The 22,854-nt window shown below is 39.4% G+C and overlaps 1 protein-coding gene across 1 annotated transcript in view; it reads left to right on the top strand.

Moving 5' to 3' along the window:
• The window catches only part of MS3_00002791 (uncharacterized protein), a gene marked incomplete at its 5' end in the record, with an annotated part of 50,842 nt that overhangs the window by 22,197 nt on the left and 5,791 nt on the right, over positions 1-22,854 (top strand). Inside the window, 4 exons of the mRNA XM_051210416.1 lie at positions 1,422-1,858; positions 7,833-7,906; positions 16,646-16,908; positions 21,588-21,826. Of these exons, the coding sequence (XP_051070406.1) occupies positions 7,863-7,906; positions 16,646-16,908; positions 21,588-21,709 (429 nt within the window). The 3' untranslated portion in view covers positions 21,710-21,826. The remainder of the gene's footprint in view (positions 1-1,421; positions 1,859-7,832; positions 7,907-16,645; positions 16,909-21,587; positions 21,827-22,854) is intronic.

Raw genomic sequence — 22,854 nt, forward strand, 5'->3', positions numbered from 1 at the left:
GGGCATCAGTTTCGTGACTTTTGTGGAATCTCGGATTTCATCATGAGGCGTCATAATTCTCCCTTCAACTCGGAGGGCAGAGTTTAAGTGGTTTAAATCGTTTATTCTGGTTAGCGTTTTCTTAGAAAGGTTGTTTTCTATTGGATGGAGTTGTCAACCCCACGCCCAACCCTCCTCTTTTGCCGAGTTTGAGACCGGCAGTAACCCTTGAAGAGCTACAGGTGGAGTTCTCCTTTTTGATAGTCCAAAAATATTATCACTGTTTAGTTGAATGCAGATAATTGGTTTTGAGAAGAAAAAGTCGGAGTCGATTGATATCTAAGTTCGATAAAGAAAGAGTGTTATTTTGTTGAAACCCAATAATCACTATTGGGTCTGTGTATATTTAATTCATCCACGATGTAAATTATTCCAATGTGTCTATCTTTTTCATTCAATGTCACTGTTCTGTACTGCGTATTCTAATCTTTGAGTCAATGAAATTTTACTAAAAAATATCTATTGAATTTACTTAAAGTGTTGACTTGTTGATTCAACTAAATTAAACAACTTAGTGAAAAAAGCATCTAACACTTAAATATTTACAACATTATACATCTGTTGCCTTATTTTTATTTAGTGGTGTCGTGTTTTACAATTTTAACGGAGAACAACTTAATACTTCACTACGTATACATCACATTTGATGAACACATCGATATTCTATCACCTAACAAACTACTGATCGTACCGGTCAAACCTTCTATCGGCAATTAATTTGTCACAGTATAAGCAGAAAATTCTGTGTCCAACTAATTCTTTATCAAAAATTGGAATATTGTTTCGGCCTACTTTTTGAAATACTAGTTAACATTACTAATTATCAAAAGATTTAATTCATCCTTCACGATTCATTCTTTAAGTAATTAAACGTACAATTTGCATTAAGTATACTTAAGAGTTCTTTATGCGGACAATATTTACATAAATAAGTAACTTTCGCGTACGAAAAACGTGGAAAGTTTCATGAAAAATTGATTTCAACAGTTTTTCATAAGAATTACCTCGATCCGTAAACTTTAATGATGTTTTTCGATCTGCTTTCTTCGACTTAGACAAATATGCGTCTAAAGTTTTAGAGAAATGATAGGATCTTCCTAGTTTTAAAATCAAGAACTGATCTTAGTTAGACCACCATTCAAAACCTGGAATAAGTGGATGGCTGTTTCATCCTAGTATGTACCAACTCCTCAGAAATGCGCTTGAAGTCTCTGCTTCCGATTATTAAACCCAGGACTTTCGATCTTGTGCTTAAATGCTAACAACTTTTCCTGAGAATTACCTTGATCTGTAAACTTTCAAAATATTTTTATACTTGCTTTCTTCAATTTAAATAAATATACATATGTATATACCGTACATTTGTGATTATTATTTTTTAGCAAATGAACGACAATTTCCACTGTATATTGATGCATCAGCTTGTACCAGTAATAATAATGTTTATGATGAACCATCCATACCAGAATATAGTTTGTGTAATGAAAGTTTTTTATCAGCATCCAAACCAGAAAAATCTGGAATGGGAAAATTATCTCCCCATACTACATTTTATCAATACCATCATAAGACTAACATTACTAATCATGGTAAATTTGAACAAAATGCTCTCCTTACAACACCATGTCATCGACCTACAGAACAATCAAACAGTTTCGATGATCGTTTAACTGTATCAGAATTTAACGAGATAATTTGGATCTAATCATCTTCCCCTTCGCTTTCAGTTTTCTCAGTATCATTATTATTTAACAGGAAGTGTGTTATCAGATGGTGTACACTTCTTGCTCTAATTTGAGTATCTCAATAGCGTATAACGGTAAATGATAAAAGTTCTGACTTTTACAGATGTTTGTATTGTTTTTTAAAAGCATACTTGTTTTAAAGAATACGAATTATCCGATTGTCTGTTTTCTCCAGTTGTCTTATCACCACTTATGTACATATATTTGACTAGTTGATCTTAATTTTGAAATTACGTTTTTAATAATTTTATTTGACTGGCTATTCATAAGCAACTTAGAACCTGGCACATACATAAATCCGTTTAAATGAACTCGGTGTCATGAAGGTTTGTTTAACATTATCACCAAATAATTATGCTTTATTTCATAGTTTGGATTTTTGTGGTATTTTTGTCAATTAAAATTCATAAAGTTCGTTCTCATCTATTCAAACATTCAAATTGCAAGATGAACTATTCTGAGAAATCGGTACGTCCTATCAACTCAGAGTTTATAATATCATCCAGTTGTTAAAGCAGATTTATATAAAACTGGGTCCGAACTCTCTACTAGGTAGTTTAGATTTTAGTTATTTGTTCAGTGTGACTACAGTTTTGAGTTATTTAACTCTACTGATAATCACAGTCGATCTGTGCTAAAAGATAAGATGAAGTGGCTGTATCGTACCCCAGTAAAAACTGATCAAATTTCAGTCCTGGATATCAACAACGGGATGATTCAAAACTCTCTCAATAAGGATGGAAACATCAAACTTGTTGGACTTCTTCGTTGCTATCTGTACTCTGTAGCTCATTAGATATCTCGTTAGTGTTTGAAGTGAGAGATACCGGGTTCGAGTCTTGGTGTGAACATCAGAACTTGAATGCTACTGCATCTAGTTGACAAGGGCCAAATATAACGAAATGTTCGTTATAGATTTCACTCATAGTCTTCATTCATCTATTTCAAGAAGTTTTTTTGAGTTTTCTTCAATGCATTCTACGGAATTTTGAAATAATTATCCCTCATCCACCCGTCCATTATCATATAAACTTTTAAGCAGATTTGCTATTGTGGATCGCGAGGTGGCTACTCTAAATTCTACCGATTGACCTGCTTCAGGTATCCCAGTTCGACCCCAATACTGTTCCCAATCTCCAATATATCAGAACACGAACCGTAGATGAAAAATTGTTTATGGGGTCAGGAGCCGAATAATGATTTACAAACAAATGCATATTTATACAGTTAGGATTACTATAAATATTGACCGATAGAAAGATGACACGTTAAATAATATTGACCATTAGGAAAATGACACGCGAAATAAATATTGATCAGTAGGGAAACGACCAATAGGGAAATGACACCATCTAACGTTCAAGGGTAGCGTTAGACTTAACCGGATAATTGTTTTTGGGATATTTTTCTGAGTATCCCAACACCTCCCCTTTGGAGAAGTTAATAGCGACGTAACCGAGGGTTTACTTGAAGTTTCTTTGGGTGTCTTCTTTTGCGATCCGACCTCCGAGGCAACCACACAGAACCAGAAGGGTGTTCTACTTGAGTAGATGACTTTGTCGTCTCTGTTGGAGGTATTGGCGGAAGTTGAAACGTGTCCAACAGCAAGTCGAGTGGGACGCGTTTTGTAATTGCTTCTTTCTCCTTCGCTTCCCTTGACCTGAGTTGATTGTGGTGCCTGGTCCAGATTTCTTGGTTCACTTTGACATCATACATGACGTTCACATGTTTTTTTGTGATTTCACCCTCTACCTATTTATCACATCCATGTCTATAATCTCGCGCATACACTTTTGTACCAACTTCGTAGGGAATTCGAGTATTCTTCATCTGGGGGCTTTGCTGGGCCGCTTGCTTGGGTTTCATCGCACCATGAACTGTCCGTAGCTTTCGCCCCATAAGCATCTCAGCAGGGGATTTGGAGTTTGGCAATAAGTCATGTGGGGTCGTCCGGTACGCAACTAGGAATCGTTCTATGATATCTCCTGTGGTCCCCTCCCCTCGTGCTTTAAGCATGGCTCGTTTAAATGTATCAACGAACCTTTCAGCTTGTCCATTAGATTGCGGGTGATATGGCGGAGAGCGAACATGGTTGATCGAATTTTGCAGGCAAAATTCTCGGGATTGGCTAGATGTGAATTGTGAACCATTGTCTGTTACTATTGTTTCTGGAAGACCATGTTGAGCGAAGATCCGGTTAAGGAGTTTGATGGTTCGAGTTGTAGAGGGTGGCGCAATCGGCAGTATCTCCGGCCATTTGGAGTATGAGTCAACCAGTATCAGAATGTGGTACCATCTAGGGGTCCGGTGAAGTCAATATGCACTCGCGACCAGGGTTTTTCTGACTTTGGCCAGGGTACTGGAGGCAACTTAGGAGGATTTTTCGCAGCTTTTTGGCAATGTGAACATCTTTTGACGAAGTCGACAATCTGGTTGTTCATATTTGGCCAATACGCATAGCTGCGAGCGATGGATTTCATACGGTTTATCCCTTGGTGTCCAGAGTGGAATTGGCGTAGGACCTTGGAACATAGGGTTGTTGGAATTACTACGCGATCACCGAACATCAGACAATCGTCAACAATACAGAGAGCGCTGCGACGATTCGCTAGTTGTTGCGTATCACCACTCAGCTGCTTAACTGGCCATCTGCTCTGAACATAGGTGATCGCTTCTTGGATAATCGGGTCTTCTCTGGTAGCTTCCCGAACATCTTCAGCGGTAACAGGCATTGCTCGAATGGCATTCGCTAACAGTGTAGCACCGGAATCTTCTTCGGTTGATACTATGGCTATGAGTGTGTCCTCACCAGTGGTAGAATGGTTACTGGTAAGTCTGGACAGTGCATCCGCTTGACCAAAATCTTCGGAACGTCGATACTGGATGTCGAAGTCGTACCCCAATAACGCCAACACCCAACGTTGAAGACGATTAGCCGAATGGGCAGAAATGCTTTTCTTTGATCCAAAGATTGATAACAACGGCTTGTGGTCTGTGAGCAAGGTGAAACGGCGCCCATAAATGAATTTGTGGAATCGCCGGATAGCAAAAATTAGGGCTAACGCTTCCTTCTCTATCTGGTCGTAGCGTTTTTCAGCAGGTGCTAGTGTTCTCGAAGCGTGCATCACCGCTTTCTCTGACCCGTCGGGAAAGACGTGAGAGTACGGCACCCAGACCATGTGTTGAAGCGTCAGCAGCAACCACAATGGGTAGTTTCGGATTGTAGTGGGTTAGCAGAAGATTGGAACTTAGCACGGCTTTAAGTTTTGAAAAGGCTGACTCACATTGCGTTGACCCATTCCAAGTAGCATTCCTTTCTAGCAGACGATTCAGTGGATATCGTACGTCATGCGGTGATGGAAGAAATGCTGAATAGTAGCTAATCATTCCCAAAAATGATCGCAATGAAAAGACATCAGTGGGAGCAGGCATTTGTTGGATTGGGTAAGTATTTTGAGGATCAGAGTATCGTCCGGAAGCATCAAAGATAAACCCCAGGTATTTAACGAAACGTAAGAAGAACTGGCACTTTTCTGGGCGAAGGCGAAAACCATTATCCTGGAGGCGTTGCAGAACTAAGTGGGTTCTGGTATGCAATTCATCAGCAGTTGCGCCGACAATGAGCACATCGTCGAGGTATGTAGCAACACCAGGAACATCTGCCAGAATTGTGTCCATGATCTGCTGGAAGATCGCCGGAGCAGTTTCGATACCGAAGGGTAACCGGGTATACTGAAAAAGTCCTCGGTGAGTGTTGATTGTCAACAACTCTCTCGATTCGAGAGCGACTGGGATTTGAAGGTAAGCATCTGCCAGATCCAGCTTAGCAAAGTAGGTACCACCATTTAAAATAGTAAATAAGTCATCTGGGATCGGCAGCGGATAGTGATGCTGTTGTAGAGCCGCGTTGAGTCCTGTAGAAAAGTTTGCACAGATGCGTATGGAGCCATTGGATTTTTTTACAACCACAATTGGTGCAGCCCATGATGAATAAGAAACAGGTACTAGGACACCCTCAGTTTCCAAACGTTGAAGTTCAGCGTCAACCAGAGGTAATGATGCGTGTGGGACTGGACGCTTTGGGCGAAAAACTGGCGTAGCTTCTGGCTGCAGTCTTAAAACAGCTTCAGTTGTGGAACAAAGTCCGAGACCAGGCTTAAATAGTTCAATAAATCGTTTTCGAAGGTCTTCAGCATGCTGTTGTGTAGAGGCAGTAGTTTGGACTTGATTGCAGATAGCGCTAATAAGAAGATCAGCGAGACCAAGTTCTTCGAACCAATCTAAACCTAAAAGGTTGAGCGGAGAATTGGTGATGTAGCATGTCCCATTAAAGGTTGTACCTCTGAATGAAATGCAGCAATAGAGTTCACCATGAAGGCGGAGATGACCCCCACAGGCACTGACGGCTGTCTGAGAGGATGGTTTGATGAAAGGTTGGCCCAAGGTTCGCCAAGTCTTTTTCGACAGAATGGTGATATCTGATGCAGTGTCCAACTGCAAACGAACTGGCTGACCATTGATTAAGAGGGTCAGAAATTTGCGTCAAGTCGCGGCATGAGTATGGAAGACTGCTGCTAAACTCCTTGATGAGGTAATCGGATTTTTGTGAAAACGACGCTGCGTCTGTGCATTTTGATGGTTATTGGATCGGTTGGATTTGCAAAAGCCGCTTTTGTGACCAACTTTCTGACAGCGATCGCAGACATACTGTTTGAATGGACAAAGCTTCACATAATGCCAGGCTCCACAGTGCTAACACGGCGAGGTGGCTTCTTCTGAGCCGGTTTAGTGTGATTAGAGACAGAAACAGCGCTGGCGTTCAAGGGACTCGAGGTTGTCGACCTCGAAGATTTTTTCTGGTGCTGAACAGCATGAACTTCGGAACCACCCTGGCCCCCAGATTGGACCAAAGTGGTGTCACGCTGCAGATTGATGATACGCTGGTATTCGTCTATGATCGCATTAAGTGTCAGTGTTGGATCTTGTTCAAGGCGGTTAAGCAACCGAGTTCTGATGTCGGAGAATTTGGGTGACTGAAGACTGCATATGAGTACTAGGGACTTGAATTGGTCTTCAGTGAAGGATTTGAGCTTGAACCGTTCGCACTCACGGTTAACAGCGCCGACGTGGGTCAGGGAGTCATCGGACTCATTCATGACCAGTTTTAAGCAGCGATATCGGATACTGAAGAGTGAGTGATGATAACCAAAAAGTTGTCTAAGGGACTGAATAGTGGCGTCGAATGAACGGTCGCGTGGGTTCTGCAGTAGAATGAAGTTACAATACTTAGCCAGCTCGGATGGACCAAGTTTACGAAGAAGAAGACGCACCTTCCACGAATCATCTCTGTCAGCAAAGTCAACTTTGAAAAGGTCTTCATAACGTCTGAACCAGGTATCAAATGTAATATTGGCATCAGGATCATAAAGAAATTCTGAAATACCACTGGTAATACCATCAACTGATTCAGGAATTGTCGGTGTAGTTGGGACTCGAGAAGATATGTGCGTCTGAGTAATCATCTCCATCAGCTTCAGCTGCTGTTCGAACAATTTTTCTAATTTGGCTGGATCCATCATTAATCACCAACTTGTTGCTAAATCTCCGTCGCCAAATTATTGTAGATCGCGAGGTGGCTACTCTAAATTCTACCGATTGACCTGCTTCAGGTATCCCAGTTCGACCCCAATACTGTTCCCAATCTCCAATATATCAGAACACGAACCGTAGATGAAAAATTGTTTATGGGGTCAGGAGCCGAATAATGATTTACAAACAAATGCATATTTATACAGTTAGGATTACTATAAATATTGACCGATAGAAAGATGACACGTTAAATAATATTGACCATTAGGAAAATGACACGCGAAATAAATATTGATCAGTAGGGAAACGACCAATAGGGAAATGACACCATCTAACGTTCAAGGGTAGCGTTAGACTTAACCGGATAATTGTTTTTGGGATATTTTTCTGAGTATCCCAACGCTTGCTTTGTCATTAGTATCATATTCCCTAATTTTTATGTGTATACCTTTTTTGTAGATACCTTGGTTTACTCAACTGAGTGAGGTTATGACAACAAGTTCAGTAGCATCCAATGATACTCAATCAATTCTGTGAGTTTATTAGTATTCTCTGCCTTTTTATGTATTTGTTTACGATCTGTACATTCAAAATGAACTGTTATAGTAATAGAACTGTAAAAAGTGTATTTCTATGCAAGAATACACTATTATTATTGTTGCTATTATTTCCATTAAATGTAAATCTGAAATTGTGTGTAAATATTATTGCATAGACCAGCTCGTGCTTTCTTTTCATTGTTACTCATTGATTAAACGGAATTTTCATAGTTCACATCACGGAATTATATTAGCTAGGCAACTATTGAAAACCGCAAAACATTGGACACCTATTTCTATCTCGTATATGGGACTCCTCAGCAGTACGGATCCACAATGCTGCCACAGAAAATCGAACCCAGAACCGTCGCTCTCCCTACGAGCGCTTAACCTGAAGACCGGTGAACCGGCACTCAATCGTTTACTTGCCTAACTTTAGTCAATCCACATTATTGTTCGACCATCTCCCACTAAGTTCACTGGATAACTGCCTCACAGCATACACGATCATGGGTTCTCACTAGAACTCCAAGAATGGCATCTCAAAGTTAGTCCCTGGCAAGCACATGATTATTATCAGTATGAGATTTTGCGGTACTTTTAATATCTATATAATTTACATTAAGGACTGATCTTAAACAGAATCCCATGTCCACCTACCACTTAGTCTCATTTTCTATATGACAAAACTGGATTATCCAAATCAAATCGGATCATAATGTGGTCAACCTAGGTCATAAGTCTTTTCTTAAAAAAACGAGAACTTTTTTTCACCCAATACACTTTAAATTCAATTAAAAAACAGTGATTATGCTATATTGTTTACTAGATGATAGAATTATGTAATCTAAAAAACTGCAGATTTTTTTAAATACTTATCATAAATCAACTTAAAATTATCGTTTTGCTATTTGGTAATAAAATTTATGAATACAAACTGAATTCTGACAACAAACAACCGTTTACAATCAAGATGTGTAGAAATTTAAGTGAATGCATTAATTTTAACATAAGAGTGAACATTTTAATCGTTCATGTATAAACTGTAAATGTAGACTAATTTATTATACATATATAATAAGTAGTTATATTGTTATATTGACAAGAAACTAATTAATTATAAATAGGAAGTTAATAAATGAAACAAAAGAAAATGGGAAATGAGATTGCCATTAACAGAAATTCAAAAGAAAGTTGTTAATGATTATTTCTAAATAAAAGTTTAACTTTATTTGAATTGAAATATCTTCTTTCCGATTAATGTTGATAGAGAAAACAGCAATAAAGAAAGGATTTCAATGTTCTTTTTTGTTGATTAAAGACTATTTAATTTAAAAAAAGAGAATTGTGTGGGATGAAATAAGAGTTAATACTTGATAATTGTATGCATCTTTACAAAGTGTTTCATAATTAAAATAAAAATCATAATAATCTACTTACTTACTTACGCCTGTTACTCCCGATGGAGCATAGGTCACCGACCACCATTCTCCAACCCACTCTGTCCTGGGCCTTCCTTTCCAGTTCTGTCCAATTTCTCTTCATTTTTCTCATGTCCATCCCCATTTCTCAACGTAATTTGTTCTTTCGTCTTCCTCTTTTCCTTTGGCCTTGAGTATTCTATGTAAAGGCTTGTCTTGTGACGCAGTTGGGCGTCTACGCAGTCCTTCATCCTGTTTAACAATACCCTGTTGAAGACTTTTCCTGGTATTGAGAGAAGAGTGATGCCCCTGTAGTTATCACACTTGCTGAGATCGCCTTTCTTCGGTATTTTGATCAGAAGTCCTTCTTTCCAGTCTTTTGGTACTTGTTCTTCATCCCAAATCTTATTGAAGAGAATGTGGAGTATCCGTGCAGTTACCGCTACGTCTGCTTTCAGTGCCTCTGCTGGAATGTTGTCTGGTCCTGCTGCTTTGCCACTCTTGATTTGCCTGATGGCCATGCTGATCTCTTCAATTGTTGGTGGGCCAGCATCGATTGGGAGGTCCGTGGGTGCTACTTCGATATCCGGTGGGTTCAGTGGGGTTGGTCGATTCAAGAGTTCTTTGAAGTGTTCTACCCACCTGTTTCGTTGCTCTTCAATGTTGGTGATTACTTTGCCTTCCTTGTTTTTCACTGGTCATTCTGGTTTACGATAATTTCCGGAGAGTTTCTTTGTTATGTCATACAGTTGTCTCATGTTTCCTTCTCTTGCAGCCCTTTTCGTCGCCACTGCTAGATCTTTCACATATTTACCTTTGTCGGTTCCGATGCTCCTCTACACTTGCTTGTTTACTTCTGTGTATTCAGCTTGTGTCTTGGCATTTTCTGCTCTTGTGCAGCCAGTCAGTAACAACGTAGAACTTCATACGTACGTACATCAGTTCGCGTTGCCATACCACATTAGCGCAGAGATGTAGTTGTCGATTCAAATCCCGTAGTGGGAGAGGTAGTGAGAGTATAAGCAGTAATCGGAAAGATTAGCGTTTGAAGATGTTATTCAAGGAGTATAACCCAGTGAAATAAATTTGGAAAGAGAAAAGAGAGACAAGGAGAATTCAGAAGATTAGAATTTGGGAGAACACAAAGAGTAGATGCACCTGAGTTATTGCAAACGATTTTGAACCATGTCATTCAGGGTCTCTAACCATCGGTTGCTATCGTCTCGCGGATCCCAACCAAGTAGTTTACACCTGCCAACATGACTGAGTGCACTTTTCAGTGAATTCATGGATTTGTGCCACGTTTTGTTGTGGCCGCCCCTAGCTTTGTTCCAACATACTCCTACACCATAAAACATCTCACGTCGGGGCAGTCGGTGGTTGGACGTACGTAAGACATGTCACAGCCATCTCAACTGATGAAGTTTTGCTACTTCCTCAACTGATTTACCATCCTTACCTAGTACCCGTTTCCTAACAACTGTATTACTTACTCGATGGTCCCAGGATATACGAGCAATGTTTCGAAGACACCTTTGATCGAATACTAGTAACCTACGAATATCCTCTACTGTTACCGGCCACGTTTCACTGCCATAAAGTAGGACGGAACGAACTGCTGCTCAGTAAACACGTCCTTTGGTTGATAGACGGATATCTCGCCTGCTCCATAAATGACGCAAGTTGGCAAAAGCTAGTCGAGCCTTCTGTATCCGTGCTGAGATTTCGTCACACACTAGATCACAAAGGCTGATGAGACTCTCAGGATAAGTGAAGTGGTCGACACGCTCAACTATTTCACTCCCTATCATTAGTTCGGGTGTTGATGCAACCCAATCCTGAAGCAACATTTTGTCAGCGTCTTCACCAAATAGAACTATGTCATCAGCATATTCTAAGTCAACAAGTGAATCTCCCGGTAGAAGTTCAACCCTTGGAAATTTAGATGAGGAAAGTGTTATATCTAAAAGTACGTCGACGACAAAGTTAAACAAGAATGGAGAGAGTGGACAGCCCTGACAAACACCACTTGAGGTAATCAATTCTGATGACAGTTCGCCATAGGCTCTCACTCTACCAGTTGTGTTTGGGTAGAGAGCCTTTACAAGGCTAATAAACTTCTTTGGTACTCCTTTCAGTGACAAACACTGCCTTAAGGTTGAGAAATACTACTATTGTGGGGCGTCTGGATGTGTGTCTGTTCTAGAATCTGACGTAGTGTGAATATCTGGTCTATACAACCACGTTCAGGTCGAAAACCGGCCTGGTTTTCTCTAATCTGCTCTTCACGAGCTTTGATTAGGCGTCGAAGTATTATTGAAGCTAATATTTTAGACACTATATTAGTCAAACTGATTCCTCTGTGATTGTCACAAGAGGACTTTTGTCCTTTCTTATAGACTGGCACAATCAGTGATTGAGACCAGTCAGATGGGATTACGTCCAGTTCCCAAATTCTACCTAAGACCTCGGTTAATCTCACTGCTAATACTGGACCACCATCCTTAAAAATCTCAGGAGTAAACCTGTCAGGGCCTGCTGCTCACCCACGCTTCAGATTTCCTATGGCTTTTTCAACTTCGTAAAGGGACGGGGGACCTACATTAACTTGTCATTCAGGTTGACTGGAGATCGTGGGAAACCAAAGTGTGGCTGAAGGCCAGTTGAACTGATCCCTAAAGTGTTCTGCCCATCGATCCAATCTCCTGGATTGAGAGTGTATAATATGTCCATCTTTCTCTGAGAGTGTTTCGCTAACAGTCGGTTTCCTAATACCGGTTTTCTTAACAAGTCTGAACAATTGTCTGTTATTACCTATTGCCGCTGCCTTTTCCATCTCTCTTGCTTTTGCTACCCACTACTGTTCACGATCATTGCGTATGCTTCTTATCAGCCTGCGCTTAAGCTGACTGCGCTCTTTGTTATGTTCAGAGCCAGATGGAATGAGTTTTCGAGCATCTATCAGTGAGGTAGATGCTGCTGAGATCCAGTGTTGCCCCCTATTTATTTATTTATTTATTTATTTGAACACATAAATATTGGTACAAGAGGGCACCAAATATATATGCGCCACACAAAACAATGGGAATTTAAAGACAAGGAAAAAAAAAGAAAAAAAGGTAAGGAGCGTGAAAGAAAAATAGAATAATAATAATAATAATAATAATAATAATAATAATAATAATAACAATAATAATAATAATGGGGGAACGGACAGGTACAACCAGAAGAAATCTTGTAGTTTACCGTACTAGCAAATATCACTGCTGTTTCCACAGCTTTTCGGATATCATTCCACAATGCCTCGGGGTGGGCATCACATACATGGCTGCCTAACTGTTTTCCTAGTTGTTCCTGAAATATACTCTTAGCGTGACTGTCATGAAGTAGGACGCTTAGAGGTTTCCTTGCAGCGTCTTTCCTACGTTTAGTAAGACGCAGAAAAATACGCGCTCGCATTAGAGCATGGTCTGAATCTAAGCATGTGCTCCAGAATGAGCGACAGTCTTCTATCGAGTCCCACCATCGGTGGCTGATAGCGATGTTATCTATTTAGGTCCAACGTTGGGACGAATTAGGGGGTCGCCATGTTAAAAGATGGTTTCGCTTATGCTTAAAGTTAGTGTTTGCAAGGAACAAGCGGTTATCTGAGCATAGCTGCAACAGACGGTCGCCATTACCTGTTCTTTGAGCCACGACACTATAAGATCCACCCAAGTGTCTTTCCCTTTCGCTTAGTTTACCTACTTGAGCATTAAAGTCACCAGCCACTATTACTACATCAGAGCGCCTAGCTTTTCAGAGAAGGTCGGAAAGCTTTCTGTAAAATTCATCTTTTACATCATCTGAGCTGCAGTCAGTGGGAGAATAGGCAGAGACGACGAAGAGGCAACGACGAGTGTCCCTATCTTTACGAGTCCTTATTGTTCCGTCTAGTCGGACAGCTCACAAACGACTGTCTACTGGGATCCAGTCTAAGAGAGCTAGTTCTGCCCTAGGACTCGATGCTATACTTACACCAGCGAGGCCACGGGAAGCAGCATCATGGCTTCCAGATAAACGAAGCGTCAGTCGAGTTGGTTCTTTATTTTGACATGGTGAGGTCAAATGAATGACGCTACTCGGATCCTGTATGCGCGTTTCAGAGACGCAGCACACATCGATGACGCGAGATTCTAAATTCCTAGCTAAGGAAGCCTGCTGTCCTATTTGGCAAAGTGTTCGGACATTTCAGGAGACCAGGAATAACGTTCCACGTACTCGAATCGTTTGCCCTAGACGTGCGAGGTGATAATGGAACGGGAGGAGGGTTGATCGAGGAGATCAGAGAGTTGTTAGGAGGTGTAGGAAGGATTTGATCGTGACTAACTTGATCTTGTGTGCTGTTACAGGTATGAGGGCTGATGTCACTCACCGGTTGCCCACACCGTGGAAAGGTATTTCCTGACATGTTAAAGTTATTGCCTCTTTTATCCCTTTCCAGTTGCTCCGCATAGTAGCTACCTCTCCATTGAGTTGATCATGATAGGCCTTGAATCTATTGCTGAGTACTATCCTGAATTTTTCAAGTTTGTCAGTATCCCAAAGGAAAGGCCGTATTAAACTTTTGTGATGTTGTCCGCCCCGTTGTTCAGTGTCTCCTAAGTTCTAATTTAATCTTGGTGACCATCAAGTGATAATCCGATGCTATATCAGCCCCTCTCTTGGTTCTCACATCCTCCATCGTTTTCCCGAACTTTTTGTTGATGCAGATATGGTCGATTTGGTTCTGTGTAGTGTGGTCCGGTGAAATCCATGTGGCTTTTTGTATGCGTTTATGTGTGAATATAGTGCCGCCTATGACCAGTTTATTAAAGGCACATAGGTTCGCAAATCTCTCATCACTTTCGTTCCTTTCTCCTAGTACATGTCGTCTCATGATGTCTTCATATACGGTGTTGTCCATTCCAACCTGTGCATTTAGGTCTCCTATCAGAATGGTCAAGTCTTTTGTTGGACAGTTCTGGACGATTGCTGAAGTCTATTGTAGAATTGATCTTTAAAGTCTTGATTGTAGTCGTTGGTAGGCGCATAGCATTGGATGATGTTCATTGAAATGCCCTCTTTCTTTGTTTTAAACGAGGCTTTGGTCCATAAGATTCCCATCCTATAAGTGCATTTTGTGCTTGTTTGGACAGCATCAATGCAACTCCTTGTGTATGTGGGGCATTTTCTTCATCATGGCCGGAGTATAACAGGAGCTCTCCTGTAGTTAGTCGTTGTTGTCCAACCTGCGTCCAATGTGTTCCACTGATTCCGAGCACCTCCAGATTGTATCTCCTCATTTCTGCAGCAATTTAGAAGACTCTCGATCTCCCACATTGTATGAGCATTCCATGTACCTAAATAAATGGTTGCTCTGGTTTTCCGAAGGAACATCAGCCTTGTGACCTCCGAAGGAACTCGGCTTTCACCATGAGGCGTCATAACTTTTCAAAATGAAGACCTTCTAACTCCCAGGGCAGAGTTTAATTGGTTTGGATTATTTTTTAGCGAGTTAGTTTTCTACGGGATGGGGTCGCTAACCCCATGCCCAACCCTCCCCCCTTACCCGGGCTTGGGACCTGCAGTAGCCCCAGAGGGGCTCCAGGTGGAGTTATAATAATCTACTGCTCATCATCATATTGGGATTACTTCGAGATGAGTCTTCCTACAATTCTGATAAAAAGTTATATGATCAATAGAGAGTTGATTCAAACAGAATTTAAGTAAATTCCTGTACACATCAGAGAATTATAGTTATCAGTACTCATCACTAAACATTTGAACGTTTAGAATTACATTATACGCAGGATCTTGGATGGATGTGCTTCGTTATGAAGTTTTAAGCCAGAAGAAATCAAGTTTCTGCTGGAGGTCCATGCGGTTACCGTAACCAATGATTAAAGATGCTGTTTAACATATCTCAGAATCAGTCTCAATGGAGTAAATTAACTCATTCTTTATTTTTTCCTAAATCTTAGCTTTTAGAATTGCTTCATACTTTTTGCTACACTGTTTTACTTTCTCGAATCATATTGTCTATGGCTAATGTTTTACTACTACTGTTGATGTTACCACTCCTACTAAACTGATATGTCATCCGTCTGTGCTGATTTACTATGACAACTTGAACCAATACACATATTTTCCGATTTCTACGTTGCTTATGATTGACTAACTTTTTAAGTTAACATTTTAAAGGACTTCATTTACCCTGTTTTTAGTTTACTATTCCTTAGGCTATTCGACTGACTTCGATAATATCGTACTTCAGCAAATGACAGATTTTTTAACATTACATATTTTTTAAATGTCGTGATGATTCTATTGCCCTTCTACAATAATTGTTTAATTCTATCATATTACTACTATAATTTTTAAATTGCGTCTCTCGTTTTTTTCTGCTTCCATACACACTAAGTATTAATTGGTAACAGTATTTAGTTCATTACGGATGTATCAGATCCATTTTTTTTGTTTTTCAATGTATACATTCAATCTATTCTTTTTAGACAGTATTATCTGATTGTTCTTGCTTGGAGTCCAGAGATTATTCGGATCTTATTGATTTCATTCATAATGCTCATTGGTTACAACCAGCATTTATACATACATATATATATGACTTACAACGACAACTACTGTTATCCTTATAATCATTATTACTGTCATATTATTTTGCAACGATAATATCTTATAAATATTTTGTAAGATACTATATTGTTTAGTGTATTTATTGGATTTTAAAGTAATGGACAAATTTCGATGCATTCTATTACATAGACATTACATTAGACATACAATGTAGTCTAAGACTTTCAAAGCAAGTGTTTAGAATAATGATAACTATCGCCATCCAGTATGCCTTGTGGAGTATTTTTGCACTTTTTTTCTAGCAAGTTCTCACTTTTTAACATATACTTAAGTAAAAAAAGTGACAACATCTCGATTTAAATGATATTTCTGTACGGGTTATTTTAAAAAGATATACAATTATTATTATATAGCTAATTATTGGTTCAAAGACATTCGTAAATAATCGAGATTACTGATTTGCTTGTTTGTCCCCATGGTTATTATCCAAAGTCTTATTATTAAAAAGGAGGAAAATCTTTCCACTTGTTTAAATCTAGCTGTTTTGACACATGACTAATTTTAACTTCAATTACCAACCTCCACCTTTGGTGAATAGTAGCGTAGTCTGTCAACTTCTGTTTATATTGTTCATTGTTTGCTTTCTTTTAATTGGTCGATATGTTACACAATTTCTTGATCTTTTGACACTTTTTAGTCATAAAGAATCAATATCTTCAAGACTGTTGGTTAATTCAAGTTCAACCCACTCTCCATCGACCACTTTATCTGTTAACCCGTCAGCAGACCAATCTTCTATGGTCTTAATAGATCCTTTTACTTTGGATGAATTCATTCATACTTCATCTCTATCATCATCAACCCACAAATCAGGATCGACGAATTGTTTAGAGAAAAATAATCGCCTTATTTATTCAAAATTGGATACACAATTGAATCAAAATACTTCAAATTATCTGAGTATATTGGGAGCATGTCATGTTATCTTCTTTGCAATTATATTGTATTTCTTTCTATCATTCTTCTTTTCCATTGATTATAAGTGTTATGAAAGTGTAGTATATTGATCGGTCTTGATAACAGCCACTATTGGATCAGTTGAATATATATAGCATACGTAAATGTAGCGTATTTCAAGAATTTGTCTTTGTTACCGATATTCACTATTAGACGATTATAGAAAAGAAACGCATTCAGTTTGGTGTTCAGCGAACATTTGCTGTACAACCTTTTTTAATAGTTGCAGAAATATATTACATTCTGCACCCTTTTTTTGAACGATCACTTGAGAATAGTCGCTATCATCGCTTGTTCATGTATTTGTTAAAGCCTTTAATAAGATACCTATTCTTAGTACAAAGGTTGGTTTTACATTTGTTGTTTCCATACCATTAAATCTCGGAATAAAAGCAAGCGAAAACCAAAATTTATTATTTTTTTGGTCACCTTATTTCCAGCAATTTTTTTTCTGTGGAGAGACAGACATAGAGATAGTAAAAGAGAGAGCAGTTTATCAAAAATATGGCAATTTCGTGAATATTTCCTAGTTTCTATTAATTAACTAACTAGGTCATTATTCATCTTTTATATAAAATAATTATGATTAGGTAAACACCACACACGTTTTATATTCCAAAAGTTGACAAAAGTAAATATTATTATTTATCATTCTTTTTATGGAACAATTCATAAGTAGTAGTGCAACCTGGAATTTCTTTTTTTGGGCAGGAGGGGGCGGGGATGGCGGCGGTAACTTTAATTCTATATCACGCTTCATTTGATTTAAATGATTAATGTGTATGTATGAGAAATTGGCAATTAGACAACTACAGGACGATAATATAGTAGGGTTAGAAATAGCACGGAATACGAGATTAGAACGTACTAAACGCATAATTGTTGCCGAGATCCAAATATTTCTCGAAAAAGTCCAGATGGGCTCTGAAAACGCTGGGAAATCTTTCTACCAGTTAATGCTGAATAGAATTTTCTCAGAAGCATCTAGAGAGTGAAGAGTCACGTGTCACAGTTCTGATTGGGTGATTACCTACCCTACTACTATGTTTAGCATGGTTTCAGAACCTTGCAGAAGTCCAAGGTCATTTGTGATAATATAAATGCCCTCGATTTTCTGTACATAAACTAACATTAAAGTAAAGCATTCCTTTTAGACTTCACACCTTTTCATTCGTGTCCACGTTGTCGTGCAGATTTACTTACTTACTTACTTACTTACTTACGCCTGTTACTCCCAATGGAGCATAGGCCGCTGACCAGCATTCTCCAACCCACTCTATCCTGGGCCTTCTTTTCTAGTTCCATCCAATTCTTGTTCATTTTTCTCATGTCTATCTCCATTTCCCGGCGTAATGTGTTCTTTGGTCTTCCTCTTTTCCTTTGACCTTCAGGATTCCATGTGAGGGCTTGTCTTGTGACGCAGTTGGGTGCTTTCCTCAATGTGTGTCCTATCCACTTCCAGCGCCTCTTCCTGATTTCTTCCTCCACTGGGATCTGGTTTGTTCTCTCCCACAGTACGTTGTTGCTAATAGTGTCCGGCCAATGGATCAGAAGTATTTTGCGTAGACAACTGTTAATAAACACCTGTATTTTCTGGATGATGGCTTTTGTAGTTCTCCAGGTTTCTGCCCCATACAGTAGAACTGTCTTGACATTTGTATTGAAAATCCTGACCTTGGTGTTGGTTGACAGTTGCTTTGAGTTCCAGATGTTCCTCAGTTGTAAATATGCTGCTCTTGCTTTGCCGATCCGCGCCTTCACATCTGCATCAGATCCACCCTGTTCATCAATGATGCTGCCCAAATACGTAAAGGTTTTTACATCTTCCAAATCTTCTCCGTCAATTTTGATTGGATTGGTGCATTCTGTGTTGTATCGGAGAATCCTGCTTTTCCCTTTGTGTATATTGAGACCTATTGCTGCTGAGGCTGCTGCTACACTGGTCGTCTTCTCCTGCATCTGTTGTTGCGTTTGGGATAGAAGGGCCAGATCGTCTGCGAAGTCTAGATAGTCCAACTGCATCTTAGATGTCCATTGTATCCCGCGCTTTCCTTCGGACGTTGACGTCTTCATGATCCAGTCGATCACCAGGAGAAAGAGAAAGGGTGAGAGTAAGCAACCTTGCCTAACACCGGTCTTTACTTCGAACGACTTTGTCAACTGTCCTCCATGCACGATTTCGCAGTTTAATCCATCATATGAATTCAGTATGATATTGACTATCTTCTGAGGCACGCCGTAGTGTCGAAGAAGTTTCCATAGTGTTGTTCTGTCCACGCTATCAAATGCCTTTTCGTAGTCAATGAAGTTGATGTAGAGTGATGAATTCCATTTAATTGATTGTTCCACAATGATCCGTAGAGTTGCGATTTGGTCTGTACACTATCTATCCTTACGGAATCCTGACTGTTGGTCACGAAGTTGGGCGTCTACGCAGTCCTTCATCCTGTTTAACAATACCCTGTTGAAGACTTTTCTTGTTATTGAGAGAAGAGTGATGCCACTGTAGTTATCATAGTTGCTGAGATCTCCTTTCTTCGGTATTTTGATCAGTAGTCCTTCTTTCCAGTCTGTTGGTACTTGTTCTTCATCCCAAATCTTATTGAAGAGAATGTGGAGTATCCGTGCAGTTACCGCTACGTCTGCTTTTAGTGCCTCTGCTGGGATGTTGTCCGGTCCTTCTGCTTTGCCACTCTTGATTTGTCTGATGGCCATGCTGATTTCTTCAATTGTTGGTGGGCCAACATTGATTGGGAGGTCCGTGGGTGCTGCTTCGATGTTGGGTGGGTTCAGTGGAGCTGGTCGATTCAAGAGTTCTTTGAAGTGTTCTACCCACCTGTTTTGTTGTTCTTCAATGTTGGTGATTACCTCGCCTTCCTTGCTTTTGACTGGTTGTTCTGGTTTGCGGCGATTTCCAGAGAGTTTCTTTGTCGTGTCATACAGTTGTCTCATGTTTCCTTCTCTTGCAGCCTTTTCCGCCGTCGTTGCTAAATCTTCCACATATTTACGTTTGTCGGTTCTCATGCTCCTCTTCACTTATTTGTTTATTTCCGTGTATTCAGCTTGTGCCTTGGCTTTTTCTGCTCTTGTTCGGCTGGTATTGATCGCTGCCTTCTTATTCCTTCTTTCTTGAATCTTATCCAGTGTATCGAGGGTGATCCATTCCTTGTGGTGGTGCTTCTTGTGACCCAGGACCTCATGACATGTTGAAGTGATTGCCTCTTTGATCCCCTTCCAGTTGCTCTCCACAGTAGTTCCTTCTCCATTGAGTAGATCATGAAAGGCCTGGAACTTGTTGCTGAGGACTATCTTGAAATTGTTGAGTTTGTTAGTATCCTGGAGAAAGGCCGTATTGAACTTTTGTGATACTGTCTGCCCCGTTGTCCAGTGCTTCTTGAGTTTCAATTTCATCTTGGCGACCAGTAAGTGATGATCTGATGCTATATCAGCTCCTCTCTTGGTTCTGACGTCCTCTATAGTCCTCCTGAACGTTTTGTTGATGCAAATATGGTCGATTTGGTTTTGTGTAGAGTGATCCGGTGAAGTCCATGTGGTTTTGTGTATGCGTTTATGTGGCAATATGGTGCCACCTATGACCAGCTTATTGAAGGCACATAGGTTTGCAAATCTCTCACCATTTTCGTTTCTTTCTCCCAGTCCGTGTCGTCCCATGATGTCTTCATATCCAGTGTTGTCCGTTCCAACCTTGGCGTTGAAATCTCCCATCAGAATGGTCAGGTCCTTTGTTGGGCACTTCTCGACTATTGACTGCAGCCTATTGTAGAATTGATCTTTAGCGTCTTCATTGTAGTCGTTGGTAGGCGCATAGCATTGGATGATGTTCATTGAAATGCCCTCTTTCTTTGTTTTAAACGAGGCTTTGATGATCCTTGGTCCATGAGATTCCCATCCTATAAGTGCATTTTGCGCTTGTTTGGACAGCATCAATGCAACTCCTTGTGTATGTGGTGCATTTTCTTCTTCATGGCCGGAGTATAACAGGAGCTCTCCTGTAGTTAGTCGTTGTTGTCCAACTTGTGTCCAATGTGTTTCACTGATCCCAAGTACCTCTAGGTTGTATCTTCTCATTTCTGCAGCAATCTGGAAGGCTCTTCCGGTGTCCCACATTGTACGAACATTCCATGTACCTAAATAAATGGTCGCTCTGGTTGTCAGAAGGGGCATCGGCCTCGTAACTTCCGAAGGGATTCGGCTTTCACTTTGAGGCGTCATAATTCTTCTAAATGAAGATCTTCTGACTCCCAGGGCAGAGTTTAAAAGGTTTGAATAATTTTTTCTGGTTAGCGTTTTTTTAGCGAGTTAGTTTTCTACGGGATGGGGACGCTAACCCCATGCCCAACCCTCCTCCTTTATCTGGGCTTGGGACCGGCAGTAGCCCTCGGAGGGACTCCAGGCGGAGTTGTCGTGCAGATTTAGCCTGGGGTTATTAGAAGAGCTTAGGAAACCGATTCATGAGTTCAGTTAGAAGACTTATTAATAATAAAAACAGAACATTTACTTAATGCGAATATATGATCCATATGATCTATAATTTATTAACTTGCAAGAAAGATCCACATATATTACCAAAATAACTTAATGATTTGTTCTATTCTTTATAGAGATCGTCATCAGCCAACTTTTATTATGCTTCAAATTATCATCATACTTTCCCTACAACATCTTCATCACCCGGCGTTTATTCATTTCATACTTCACAATTTTCGATTTCTCCAGTACTTAACAGTGGAAGTAAACCACCGAAAACATTTGTTCCAACAGCATGTGTGTTACCTTCAACTAGTCATCGTGATCCCTCACTTAGTGTATCATTTTTAACAATTAAAACTAAAACTTCCAGGTCAGTAATTCTTTTCATTGATGATTGTGAAACTGTCATTGTCATTCTAGACAACATTATCATCACATTACTTACCTCACGTAGAGTAATATGTTGTTTCATTTAAATGCATACAACTTTTAAAAATTTGTTTTTCCAGAGTTAATGGAAATAATATGATACAGTTGCATTGACCTAGAAAAAGTTAATGTATTCTTGCGTGAATCATACGATCTATTTGTAAAAGATACTTAGCTACTCAAACTTAAGTAGAACTCGATTATGTATAATTTATTCAGTCGAAAGACAATTGGTTCAACTACACCAAGCTCAATGTTACCTGAATTGGTAGTCTACTATTAAAATAGTTATAGATTAAATAAATTATGTAAAAATTAATAATATATGTGATAATTTGCCTATTTGTTATCGAATTGTACTGTTAGTCAGATTTATAAATAATAATTGACTGGGTAAATGGTACTTCACAATTTTCTTGTGTACATTTTAATGATGTTATGTTCCAGTTTGTAAATCAGTTCACATCAAGGTATTTCGTTATATGTCTTGTTATTTATGTAAAAACAAAAAATAATCATCACATAAGACTTTTTGTTTTAGTAGCTTTATGAACACGATTGTTTGTGTGTATTAACAGAAAACCTGTTCCAAATGCTTCAAAATTTTTAATTAACAATGTTTACGCTTTTCAATTTGAATATATTTTCACATAACAGTTTATTGAACACTGCTAATGTTAGTTGATTGGAGGTGATTGGTTCCATTTTACTTTACACTTACCAACAAAGCACATTTTCTTAACAACCTTGAAGAAACTGATCCTCTCCATGAGATTTGAACTTCACCAAAATGTACCAGTTATATACGTTACCATTGAGCTATTCAGATCATTATTGATCTTTCGTTAGACAGATATTTACACTGGAAAAGACCATCGATTAGTAAATCATTTCATGTTTGTCCTAGTCATTAGTACTAATCTAGTTTTATCTGTTCAAGTGACATGTACGTGATTTTGAGTCACTAGG

The sequence above is a fragment of the Schistosoma haematobium genome, chromosome ZW (genome assembly GCF_000699445.3).
Source record: "Schistosoma haematobium chromosome ZW, whole genome shotgun sequence".
NCBI classification, from domain to species: Eukaryota; Metazoa; Platyhelminthes; class Trematoda; order Strigeidida; family Schistosomatidae; genus Schistosoma; species Schistosoma haematobium.